At 43.1% G+C, this 13,352-nt stretch overlaps 1 protein-coding gene across 6 annotated transcripts in view; it reads right to left on the reverse strand.

Moving 5' to 3' along the window:
• Positions 1 to 413: 413 nt before the first annotated feature.
• Positions 414 to 13,352, reverse strand: part of DOCK7 (dedicator of cytokinesis 7) — a gene marked incomplete at both ends in the record, with an annotated part of 100,095 nt that continues 87,156 nt past the window's right edge. For 3 of the 6 annotated variants that reach the window (XM_080349044.1, XM_080349042.1, XM_080349043.1), the window contains 9 exons: positions 414 to 456; positions 1,619 to 1,786; positions 2,813 to 2,919; positions 3,915 to 4,058; positions 4,745 to 4,981; positions 5,844 to 5,933; positions 7,309 to 7,434; positions 11,845 to 11,859; positions 12,587 to 12,718. In XM_080349044.1, the coding sequence (XP_080205170.1) occupies positions 414 to 456; positions 1,619 to 1,786; positions 2,813 to 2,919; positions 3,915 to 4,058; positions 4,745 to 4,981; positions 5,844 to 5,933; positions 7,309 to 7,434; positions 11,845 to 11,859; positions 12,587 to 12,718 (1,062 nt within the window). Of the gene's footprint in view, positions 457 to 1,572; positions 1,787 to 2,812; positions 2,920 to 3,914; positions 4,059 to 4,744; positions 4,982 to 5,843; positions 5,934 to 7,308; positions 7,444 to 11,844; positions 11,860 to 12,586; positions 12,719 to 13,352 lie in introns of those variants that run through there. The other 3 variants (XM_080349041.1, XM_080349040.1, XM_080349039.1) reach the window with 3 other exon arrangements.

Genomic DNA, 13,352 nt, shown 5'->3' on the forward strand with positions numbered 1-13,352 from the left:
TCACTACATTAAAAACTTCAAAAATGCATTTGCGTATGGTCCTAATATAAATTAAATATATGAACTAAAAGTAAATAACATTAGGTAATGCTATAAATAAAGGTAAATGCGTTTAGTGTACCTTTGAGTCATAAAAATGCCTTAAAAAACAGGTAAGTTTACAGCTTATCACAAATACTCCGGATACCACTGCCATGATTTTTTTTCAAACATTGATAAGTCTACATCTGACAATTCAGAATGATTTTTGGCCACTGAACACTTTGATGGAGGAAGAGGTGTGTGGGATGTCCAGGATGAAGTCCAAGTTTTATTTCACAATAAAACTTCTTTGATTCCCAGCGCTGATAACAAGGCTCTTTCTTTTCAAAACCTTACTTTTAAGTGCTTTTTTATTTTGGCTTTTAACTTGTTTAGATATCCATTTTGCGAAGGCTCATCCTGCTGAAGGAGTCTCTGAGGGAGAGAAAATACAGTTATGAGCTCATATTTTCCATGATGAAATAAGAAGCCTTGTCAGATGAATGATTCTGTACTTGATTTCCAGTATTTTCTACAACTGGCTACTGCAAAAATTAAGGCCACTGACATTAACTCATCGCTTTTCAAAGGAGTTGGGTTTGGGTCTGTATCTGGGATTATCCAACTGAGACAAAAACTGAGAGTTTAAATCACGTGTATGTAGAGAAGCAGCATAAACCACCTGCACTACTGAGATCTTTTTAAAATCTTTCATCTGAGTCTCTACATGGAATTTGCCTGGAATACCTGTATTAGGCCCCCTGCACAGGCTCAATTTGACAAGATTAGGAAATAATAATAATTAACAATAATATTAATAGGAAATACAGTGACAAAAGTGCTTGTGAGGGTCCAAGCTGGGTGGGGAGGGAAGCACTGGTACTCCCACCATCCCCAACCAGCGAAAACTGACTCTAGCACAGAACACCACCACACAGTACGTGATCTGGGGAGAGCTTAAAACGTCCTGAAGCTGGATAAGGAGGGAAGGTCACCTTCCTGCAGTGTTCAGCAGACACAAAAATATCATACATCAAATTCAACTACAGAAATGCCAGAGCCTTGTTAGAAACTTTCTGTACCCAAAGTCACCCTGCTCAGCAAGGGGATCGCGGTGCTACAGGTTCTGACCTGCTTCATACATTCCCAGTGGCCTTTTTATGCTCAGTCTCACTGCAGATGAAAAAAAAGCCCCGACTCCAGCTTACTGATCTTCCAGCATGGAAAACATCAACTATTTTTCCAACCTGCCTGCCCCTGGAGCTCCTCATCCCAGTTCCACTTGGAACAAACAAGTGTCAAAGTCCTGCCACACTGGGGGTGGATCTGAATCTAAAACAAATGGGATGCAGGACGAAAAAAATTAAAAATTGTCATAGATGAGGAACAAAAGAAGCATTGCAAACACCACCTACCATAACTGCTGGGAAGGGGATGTGCTCTGGAGTCAGGACAGAAAAGGAAAGGGACGGACTCAGCCAAAAGAGCCATAATTGAAAACAACTAGATGTCACAGGTTCACCAGAAGATCAAACACCCCAGTGCCCAGTTTCACACCCTCCTTATCGTTGCTGAAAGAGTAAAATCAAATATCCACCTGTGGCAAGTGACCGGCAGCACTGCCTTATACAACTGAGGGATCTTTCTGTTTATCAAAGGCTGGAGAGCTTCCTTTAACCGGTGATAATTCCTTTCAAGTTCTCGCTGATACTCCTTTTGGTCCGGACCGATGAGGCTCTTGTTCTTGCGCAGAGCATCTTCACATCTAGAAAATAAAAGCCTGTGAAACTTGGGCACATAAAAAAGGGACTTGCTTGCTACAGACTTCTTAGGTTAATAGTACAACAACATTAATTCTGTTCCTCTGGTATGACACATAATATCCTTCTCTATCTTGTCTTTTGGGTAATGAAGACTTCGCTAAACCACTTGCTGTCCATGGCAAAAGGAGAGAGTGTCATATTTCCAATTTCCATTTCATTTCCAGAGTGACAACTCCTTTTTTATTTTAATTTACTCTCCAGTTATGTTCATCCTCTCTGAAGAGAAAAGCTGATCTCCACCTAGCCCATTCCAGTCCAAGAGGATTTAAAGATATATAGATCTACTGCTTTCCTCAGGAAAGGTTAACAAATAGCAGACTGAGGTGTTCATCAGGAACTCTTCTACTTGCAAAGATATAATTTAAACAAAAAGTATGAAAAGAACTTTATCACCAATGCCATCTATCACACATGAAAAAACTATGTTGTCACTGGATCTATTTTTATTTCAATTATAAATATATATTTAATTCCTTGTTGCTTGCAAAAGATGCAGTTTGCATTACTCAAGAGAAAAGTAGAGCAGCCAGCACATTTCTTAGGAGAATTCTGCCAGTGTGCATCCACTCCGCTTGCAGAAATTCACCCCAGAAGGAAATGAAACCTCCTGGCCAATTCAGCAGTTTCTCCTGCCCTGGCCAAGCTGTGAGTTCACTTGTGCCAGCGTGGCCAGTTGTGTTTACTGAGACAAGAACTTGCTCACAACTGAACTGTCATCACTAATTAATTCCTGATCAACAGCAAAGCCAAACGACTTCAGCCCCTGAAGCCACGGACCAGCAGCACCAGAGAAACAGGAAAACACCTGGGCAGCTGTGTAGACAACTAGAGAGACAGAGTTACACCATGGATACTCCTCTCTCTGGACACCCCCGTGCTATTTTCATGTTATTTTTCATTACATGTTCCTGCCTGATGTGGTAGTACTAACTGCATCTGGCAGGCAGTTTGATGACAATACTCCATACCTTTTCGTGAAGTCTTTGAAACAGAGCCGTAGCTTGTTGTGATGTCTGAAGAGCTTTGGATCATTGGGTATTTCAGACAAGAAAACTTGTGCAACTTCTAATGGTCCCTTTTAGGAGCAGAAGAGAAAATTAAGTTTCTTGGAACCATCTGTCATATCCAGTAACTGGAGAAACTTCTTGCATATAGAAACATTCATAAAATGCAACATTTCCTTACAGAATGCACCTTGAAGAATTGCAGCTGGTAAATCTGGCATAAATCACCAAACATCATGACAACTGAATCTCTTCTAAGCTTTTCTTTTTTGTTTTAAATAAGACTCTGCTTTTGGAAAACAGTGTGAGAAAACGCAGAGATTCTACATTTGTTTTCTCTTATAAGGACTCTCGACAAAATCTGCTCAACTCACAACTAAGACAAAGTTTAAACAATGCAGATGGAACCAAGGAAATGTTTGCCAGCACTGCAAACTGAACCCAGAACTTGGAACTCTGGCTGCTTTTTTTCCAGCTTGTGCATTAGTAGAGCTTTACTCATGCTCCCTCAGTTTTTCCTCCATTTTTCTCCATTCACTAGCTTTGCTTTCCATTTTGTTCAAAAACCACAACAGGACACAATCCTACTTCCACCCACCAGAGCCTGTCTAACCAACAGGAAAGTAATAAAACTTTTAAAATGTTTTTTTTTGGGGAGGGTTGATTGTTTCTGTGGGCTCCCCCACCCCACCTTTTTTGTTTTGTTGTTGTGGTTTGGTTTTGGTTTGGTTTTCTCTGTCTGTTTTTTAAAGGAGAAGGAGAAGTAGGGAGAAACAACTGTGAATGCCAGGAAAGAGCAGGTTACTGAGGGGGGGCTGTCTCTCCTCAGCCACTTTCCAGATTTAACCACATTTTCAGGACTCTTACGCAAATGGCAAAGTCACTGAGAGCAGCTGGCCTAGACCAACCAGTGACCTTAAACACATCCCACAGACTGAATCGGGGAAAAAAATCCCAGGTATTTTAATAAATAAGGCCCAACGCTGAACATCCATCACACCGAGTGATACGTATACAATATGATATATGATACCCCAGTGTCTCTAGCTTGGCCAGTGATCCTCACCTGATTTACTGTGGTACCTACTGATCCTTGCAGCACCATCTGCAGCATCTTTGGGTCCGCGGGGTCTTGGTGGGTTGCAAAAGCCAGTTCCTGTGTTTTCTTCTGCATATCCTCTATGGCAACTTCAATGGGCGTCAAAATGATCTAAAGAAGTAGCCAGAATAGAGGATACCTGTTACGGCTGAGACTGCCAACCAGACACAGACCTTCAGAAACACCAAGGTCACTTTGGGGTCTCCCACTGAAGAGGTGGAGAACACTGATAGGACAGTCTGGACAGAAGCACTTCAGAAACACATTGTCTCAGTCTTGATTTAGGAACATCAAGAAAAATATTTTATTTTTAAATATATTTCTACCTCTGGGTACTCAAGTGCTTTCTGAGATTGCTCCTGAGCGGCAGACTCATGTCCCTTTGCAGTCTCTCCAACCAGCCAGCCAGGGTTACAGGACTCTGTCAACTGGATACACCGGTGAAAGAGGTGACATTCTCCATTACTAAATTGGTCTGGTTTTAGTTCAGGTTGAATAGGAACAGGGAAAAGCTCAATAGAAACAAGGCATTCTTAAACTCAGGTGCAGAGTCCCTGCAGTGAACAGCCAGAGCAGCTCACAATGGTGCTGTCTGCTCTCACTCTCTGCCAAATTTCTGCATTTTTAACAGAGAAGGGAAAGGCAGGCTGGTGATAACCAGGAGGGTGCATCTGTGTAATGTGACAGCATGAAGGGACATGGCTGTGATATTAAACTACACATACAATAGTACACTGTGCATGAGTTTCAGCAACATTCCATCAAACACAGGAAGCCCCTGACAGCACAGGCCTCACCTCCTCTTTGTGAATGACGTTTATCCTGGTTTTAATGTACGGGAAAGCATGGGATGTCGTCAGGATGGTTTTGCGCTTGAACTGCTCGTGCAGCTCCCCGTGAGCCCGGCCGTCCAGCGTGAAGGGTGTGCAGTACATGAAACGCCGCAAGTTGTAGTTCTTGTCAAAGTAAGTTATCCTGTCCTTCATCTCGTATGTGTCGAAGTATGGCTCCACGTAGGTTATCTGAATGTAGGCCTGCGGGACGGAACCCGGGTGTGCACAGTGAGGAACAGCACCAGGGGGAAGAGCTGAGCCCTACGCCCTGCTTTTTAGCAGTGCAATCACCTAGTCTGCTTCCTTTCGTCTTGAAGGCACTTCTGGAAGAACTAGGACTGCTTTTTTTTGCCTGTACTCAGAAAAATCACACTCACACAGACAAGGACTAGGGGTGCTGGTAACTGCTCAGCAGTTTCTGGACCAGGTAAAATACAGCTCACTGCCCTCCTCCTCTCATGCTCTTCACATGAAGCTTCTCCTTCCTTTCCTTGCAGATAATGTCCTGCCCTAAGCCACTAGGCATTCTAGCGTTGTAAAATACTGACCCAGGTTGGCCAGAGAGGTGGTGCATGCCCCATCCCTGGAGACATCCCAGGCCAGGCTGGACAGGGCTCTGAGCAACCTGAGCTGGTGAAGATGTCCCTGCTCATGGCAGGGGTGGCACTGGGGGAGCTGGGAAGGTCCCTTCAACACAAACCATTCTATGATTCTATTTCTGCTGTGCCTAAAGGACATGGCACAAGAATGACAAGATGCTGCAGCTGCAAAAAAGCCAGAGGCCAGAGAATGGCAAACTCCCCTCCATGCACCCAGAAAGAAAGAAAAAGGCCAATGCAGCCTGGGCCTCTGCTGTCCTGTCATCTCTCTTCCCACCCACCACTGCCTAATTTTGCATTCCTTTGCTGGGATGGTTTTCCCCAACTCTCATCTCAAGCAGTCACAAGATGCTCTGGATGTGGATTTCATTGCCTGTTGGGTGAAATTCAGGGCAGATTTGTTCCACTGCGTTTGCACACATTCAGGACCGGTTCTACCTCTAAACCTGTACTTGTGCTCTTACCTTGTTAGGATCTAGTTTACATTTGTCCACAGGGTTTGAGTCCTTAATCACTTCAAGCACATCTTCACCAAACCGTTCTCCGTAAAATCCCTACAATCAAGAGCAAATACATTGAAATAAACCATCAAATGCAGCCATCAGAGATGGGGGTTGGAGGGACAAAGGCTTATTCAGCGGAGGTGAAGCTCCATGTGCCTCCAACATTAGCTGTGCTGGGGCTGAATGTGATCTGCTGATCCCAGAATTAAATCAGTCACATTCCAGGGGCAACACGAAAAAACAAGCCTAACGCCCTGGAAGGCAGGAGAACTCGGGAGCCTTCCAACTGCACACAGACAGGCTGCGTGGTTTTGAACAAGCCATCTGAGTGAGTTGGCTGTCTGTGAACTCAGCTGAAAACTGGGGTCAACATGGGATCAGCCTAGAAATCAGGTGCCACATCAGAGTGTGGCTCTGCTGGGCTGGGTGAATGGCCAGATTCGGAATTCAGGTTTTTTTAAATCTCAAACAACACTGCTGCTTTCACCTCAATGTGACAGCAGCTGAACTGTTGTGAGCAACAACGTGACATCAGATCTGTTGTACTGAATAATCCAGGGTCAGGTCTGCCCTCTGGCCCTAGGGACACAGAGCATGGCACGGCCCAGAGCCTGGTCCTCCCCTGCTGCTGGGGATGGCTTCACCTCCGCACAGATGAGAACAGTCTCTGACCTCTGCTGTCCCCCAAATTGTGCTAAGACATTATCTAGACGCAGGTTAGTTGGCATAAAACCAGGCCAGACTAACCATTACTTGGTACAGATGATCACAGGGTGGTGCCTGGAGCAGCGCCCAAGCCCCAGTTACATTAATCGGAGTTGCTTTTGCCTGTTCATGCCTGAAACAAACTTCAGACCTGTGATACCCTCAGGGGCTCTGAAATTCAGCTACTTTAGAGGCTTCAATCTCTAGGACAGGAACATTACGAAAGCAACAAAATCACAGCAAAATGCAGTACTTTCTCACAGGCAGATCTTGAAAGGCATCCCAACCTTTTTTCCAGCCCAGGTCACCCTATTTACACCAGGAGGCTAACAAGAAGTGCAGACAAGGTGTGATCCACCACAAAGTCCGGAATGATCATAGCAGGTCTGCAGCTTTCGCTACAAGATCAAGGAAAACCTGTGGGATTCCTCTCCTCACATTCCAGCTGCAGAGGTGGTCCTGGCCACAGGATGCAAGACAGGCAAGACATCGGGTTCAGCTCTGGCCACCACACAGGTCTCTGCAAACTGTTTTGCCAAGTGACTGTTTCTCTAAGCTCAGCTTTGCATCAGCCTCCAAGAGGCAGAGAGCTGGTTTTTGCCCAACGATTTTAATTTCCAGCACTTCCCGTAATTTGGCAACGCAGCTCTTCAATAACTAATGGAAAACAGTTAAACTGCAACTCCCAGACAGAATTTGAGGTCAGCCACGATCATCTCACCTCGAGCCTATGGGAAATTTCAGCTAACTTGGTGATCGCGGGTTCCTTGTAAACAAACTCTTGCTCATCCAGGTCTCCAAATTTAGTTCCATAAAAACCAACCCGGAAGTAGGTGCCAAACATCCTCTTTCCATCCTAGGTTTGGAGAAACAGACGGTTATTTCAGTGTGGAGACATGCACACCCCCAAGCATGGCTGCAGGCAGGCTCCTGAATTGATGCGAAATATAAAAGAAATTAAAAAACAAGGAAAAAACAATAGAAAGAAAGAAGGGAAAGAAAAAACACACCTGGAACTCAGCATGAATGCATTTTAGCAGCAAACACCGCAATGAAATTATAAACCAACATGAAATTATATGAATCAGTTATGACCATTAGCCCAACCCTGCAATGACTTTTCTCAGCCCAGGAAGAGTCTGGAGGTGTCAGACATCTCTGGGGAACAGTCCAAGGCAATTCCCTTCATTTGGGTAATTATTTCGGGCTCTCCAAACCCTCTGCGGACAGCCCTGAGCCCGTAGCCTGTAGCTGCAGGGGGATATTGCACAGATACCCCTTAAATGACCCACATCAGAGCACCCCATAAATTATCCACTCACAAGTAATTGCAGGATTGGGCTGAAGTCAATGTACAGTTCACTCACACACACACACGCGCAAGTGCTTTTTAAATAGCGTGTCAACTGGAAGGGGTTACGTTCTCTTCTAGTAACTAATGTCTAGTACAGAGGGCCAAAGTCACTCCTGGTGAAAGCAGATGCAATTCGCTCTATCATGTACCTGCTTCCATGGGAGCCAGTGGTGAATTTGGCCCAGAAATGCAACAAAAGTAGAGAAACAAGAAAGATTTTTGCTGGATAAAGTAACGAAGAAAATCTGATTAAGAGAGAGAGAAGAAAAACGCTTTAAAAATACATCGCACCTTTGATTTTGTTAAAAAAACGCACGCTGCATGCACAAACCAGAAATGCCTTTCAGCAAGAAACTCTACAATGTTCACCTTTACTCTCACGAGAAAGTCTGTATATAACACAGTATATAACATAGTATATAACATTTAATGTTTCTGAATCTGGGCTAGTGTTTGGTTTCAAACAGCACTGACATACGTCTTGGCTGCCATGTACGATATTTTTTTCAGTGTTTTGCTATGGCAAAACGGATCTTTTGTGGTGATGGTGAACATAATCTATGGAAGGCAAAGAGGATAAACAAGGCAAACTAAAATAAAAAAAAAAACCCTCAGGCAGACTGGAAAAAGCACTGTCACGCTAGCATCCCTAGAATCACAGAATCATGGAATAGTTTCGGTTGGAAAGGACCTTCAAAGGCCACCTAGTCCAACCCTTGTCCAGAGAGGGGTTTTCATCCATCTCCTGCCAGTGCTGACCACAGGGTTTTGTCACCCCACAGCCATCTCCAGAAGCACCTCCTGGTGCCAGCCCCAGCTCCAAAGTGGTTACTGTTTGATTGGAACTAACACCTGGCAACATCTGTTTGCAGTTCCCCTGGGCTTCCTGTCCTTCTCCAGTGCCCATCCCTCTGGACCGATATAGCAATGAGTAGCCTACAGAATCCTCCGTTTACTCATCACTACCTTTGCAAAGCCACAGTTTTGGACAATGTTCCCCACGCTAAAATCCCACAATGCCCAGTATTTCCAGCTTCCTGTGCTATTGTTTTAAAAATCAACCTCAATGTTATAGGCTCCTTTCCCAAAGTAGCACAGAATCATAGAGTCATTTTGGTTGGAAGAGACCCTCAAGGTCAAGTCCAACTGTTAGCCCAACACTGTCACTAAACCATGTCTCTGAGAACCTCATTGTGTCTTTTAATCCCTTCCAGGGGAACAGCCAAACAAAACATCTCCCCAAACCTCACACAGGGCCGGCATGCTCCATGTGGAAGCTGGTGGGATCCTGCCCCCGTCCCTGGGCACAGGGCAGGCCCCATCAATGGAAGACATGCTGCTGCTCTTCCAACTCATCTATTTTTTCCTACCTAGTTGGTGAGTGATTTTTGGGCTGTGAGATTTGGAGAGCTCAGTTTCTTGCCTGGTGTTAAGAATCCAGGATGGCTCTGTACTGGGATCTTTTAACTGAAATTTAGCCAACACCAAAGTCTATTTAATCACAGTACAGAAAACAAAACAAATAACTTAAAAATACTCCATGGTCTTGTTTCTGAAAAGAGCTAAAAATGCAGATATGAGGGAGAAATTATTAAAAGCATTTTATCTCCTATTATTTTATGAAAAATAATAGGTCTTTGGGAGGAGAAGAGAATGAAGGTGAACACTGAATAGCCATTACAGAACTGGCAGAGCAGATAACAGCCATCATGATTTATGAAGGTTCATGGTTTGTTATTATGCATGGTAAATACCTTTCAAAATTGCTGGGAATCAAGTTTGAGAGTTATCTCTTGCACACACACAAAAAGCTTTGCCAACAAGATTTGAAAAATCAGAGACAGGAGTGATCACATCTGCCTTCTTCACCAAGACCAACACAGCAGCAGCAGCTGCCTGGAGGCAGAGCCAGCCCGAAGGATGTGGGAATAGAAGTAATTCCTTCGTACACACTGTGCAGAATGCAAAATCCAACCATCTTTACCGAACTTGAGCGTTGTTATTTTCTTGCTCAATTTTAACCCAAGGTCCTTTGCAGTGTTGCCAACTATCACAAGTCCTCCAATACTGATTTTTTGGAAGGTACCACCTGTTGCTAGTCACTGGCAACCTCACCTTGCATACTTGCGTTTTTGAATTCTCATGCCGTAGCATGAAAAGGCTTTTTCCTAATAACTTTGTTAAACAAAAAGAATTAATTTTACGTTTATTCAATGAAAAAAACACACAAGCAGAAAAACCCACCACTTGTGATTAAGTATGTCTTGGAAAAGGTGTCAGACTCAGGATACTTGGGTGCTTGTAGCTGGCAATACTGCTTGCCCTGGGACATGAGGTGGGGTCCTGCTGTTGGCATAGCTCTTTGGTAAAATGAAATTGGGGTTTCCATAGTGTAAAACAAAAAACAAATAGGGGAAAAAAAACAAAGGAGAAAGGGGGGGAAAAAAATCCACAAGTAGGAACTTACCACAACAGACAATAGTAAGAGTGGGGAGGAGGGTCAGCAACCAGGGCGACAGAGGAGAAAACAGAAAGTATTTAATTAGGGAAATTCCAAAAAACAAACAAGCAGCAAATTGGCAGCAAATAAACTCTAAAATAAAAAAAGGGTGAGCATCCATTAAAGTATTTAAAACAAGGAAAAAGGGCAAAACATGCAACAAATCTGAAAGCTACAAAGCACAAAGATCAGAAAAAGTGTGGCCATGAAGGAGCACAACAACAGATGAGAACAGAAACCATGGGTGTCTTTTACCATGCAGTAAAACGTGACTGAGTGATGTTAGAATCATAACCAATGACAGGATTTTCTTCAGGGGTCGATTTAGGGACAGACTAATCAAAATAGATGCTCACAGGCCTTCACATTTGTTGGCTATTGGACACAGATCATTTACACTCCTCACCACATGTTCTCTGGATTACTTTTAAACTACCAGACTTAATTTCTTGCTAGGCTGGAACTAAAACTGATATTCAGGTATCATCTGCCCAAATTATTTACATCACACAACGCAAAAGAATTTTGTTCTTAGCCCCAGTTTGGGAAGCGTGGACTTAAATGCTCTCCTGCTGCGGAAACATGGAGGGAGATGGCCCACGCTGAGCTGCCTGATTCACAGAAGAGCAGAGATTAACTGGACAGCTGAAGTCTAAGCAAATAATGTAACATCATCTTCACAAAACATTTACAATGTCTTCTGAGACTTCTGGATGCTCATGTGCCTGCTGTGTCGACTTAGCGAGGGCCTGAGTTACCAAACTCTCTCTGCTGCGGATGAAGCCGACGGCTTTGCCCATCTTTAATCCAATTGTGTGGTTCTCGTGGTGTATGTTGTAGAAACATCAGTCAACGGCCTTGATAAAAACGAAAGCAGCAAAACTGACTCCAGCTAACACAACTGAGCCATTTTACTGTCAGATAACAGCTACTTAATGAACTGATTGCTCTTAAATGAGCAGAATGAAGCAGCCCATTCTCCGAGATATGGTCTGTACGCGCAGGAAACGAGTTTTGTGTTTCAGTACCTCTGAGCATTATTGCTTAAATCGACCCCTGTGGGTGGGGTGAAAATATGGTATGAAGGGATGATTTTCTGTGTCAATGCTGATGAAAAGAAATATAAACAAATTATAAAAACAAACTAGTGATGATACAGTGGCTCATTCACCAAAGAACCTCATTAGTGGAACACGTCAGCATCCATGCACTACCTAGAGCTTCTTACGAAGAATTTCCTACTACAACCACAATCGGTTTATTGGTATTTCTTTGGTTAATGAATTGTTTTAACAGCAGACAGCAACAGAAATACCCACAACTAGCACATGTGGGCAAGCGTTGGCGTGAGTCATCTGAAAAATCTATTAGTGTTCTTTACTAACTAGAATGGAGTTACCTACCTCCCAGCCAGTACTCTGTGTAATAAAAAGTAAAAAGCGCATGTCACAGAAACCAAAAAAAGAAGTTTCAAAGGCCAAAACATGACCAGCAATGTAAGGTATCATAAACCTGAAATGGTTTCAATAATTATACAACATCATGCATCCAAAACAGCCTTCTCTGCCACAGAAGGACACTCACAAATTGTCCTCTATTGGTACATTTAACCTCGGGAATCTGGAGATGCCAGAACAGGGAGAAAACCACCAGATCCTCAGCTGGATCTGATGAAATCAATGCACTGATCTGCATCTAGCTGGTGGGTTTTACACCATTTAAGTTTAGGAAGGTTCCTTCAATTATTTGTCCACCGTATGAATAGACAAATAAACCTCCAACACTTCCGAATGCTACCTAGCAAGCTAAAGGCAAGACACAGCGTCTTTCCCAGACATACAGCATGCAAAACACGGGTTAAAATAACATCTGAAAGGATAAACTGACAGATGGTTGGAATTTTTAACTCTTGGATATTTCGGAAGTTACAATGAAACTTGGTTATGTTTCATGTTCTCTCATGTTTCTCATGTTAAATGTCCAGAGAAAAAAAATCCCGTTAGTGATCCTTTAATTTACTGTGGATCATCACTGGACAACTCTTGCGTAATTTTTTTTTTTTTCTTTAACACGTAGTTTTTATTTGCACTGAACATTTGATGTTTTTTCACAATTCACATTGCAGCTGAAAATTCAAATAATTACCTGGTGAACTATCTTGCTGAATGCTTCTTGGAGTTTACCATGAATAGTAGACAGCTTCTTGGCATCTCTGTTAGCTTCGTGGATAGGAATAAGGACTTTGTAAACCTCATTAACTGCTTCATACATGCCAGCCTAAGAATATAAGGTCCATCAGATTCCTCCATCAATTCAACAGCAATAATGATACATACTACCAGCATTTAAATGATAAAACTGCAAAATGAAAAGGTGATGTAATCAGCAGCTTTTCTTAAAATATACCCACACAGGAATGGAATAAAATACTCAGGTACCTTGGAATAAAAAGCCTACTGCATTACACATTGCCACACATCATTGCCGCTAATTAATGAGATTATTAATAGAATAAAAACTGAGGTATTTTGGATGGATATGAGCACAAGAGCATGGCACAGCCAGCCCACAGCAGGGGTTCTAGGTCTTTGCTCTGGAATTACTGCTGTTTGTACTTAAACCCACTGCATCATGCTTTATATTGTGTTGCAGGAAATAATTCACTTGCTTTCCTTGGCTTCTGATGGATCTGCTACTACCAGCTCATTAACACTGATCACACAAAGCTCTTGGCCCACTCTTTTTGAAGAGGAAGAAAAAACATCATGGCCCTTCTTAACTGTTGTGAACTCTCAAACGTGAAGCGTTGAAGTGAAAAACACTAGAAACTGGTCCCAGATCTTGCTCTTTGCAAAGCTTACTCCAGAGGGCAAAGCAAGTGGCCTGGAACAATTAAAACTCCCAGTGCTTC

Source organism: Nesoenas mayeri, assembly GCF_963082525.1.
Source record: "Nesoenas mayeri genome assembly, chromosome: 8".
NCBI classification, from domain to species: Eukaryota; Metazoa; Chordata; class Aves; order Columbiformes; family Columbidae; genus Nesoenas; species Nesoenas mayeri.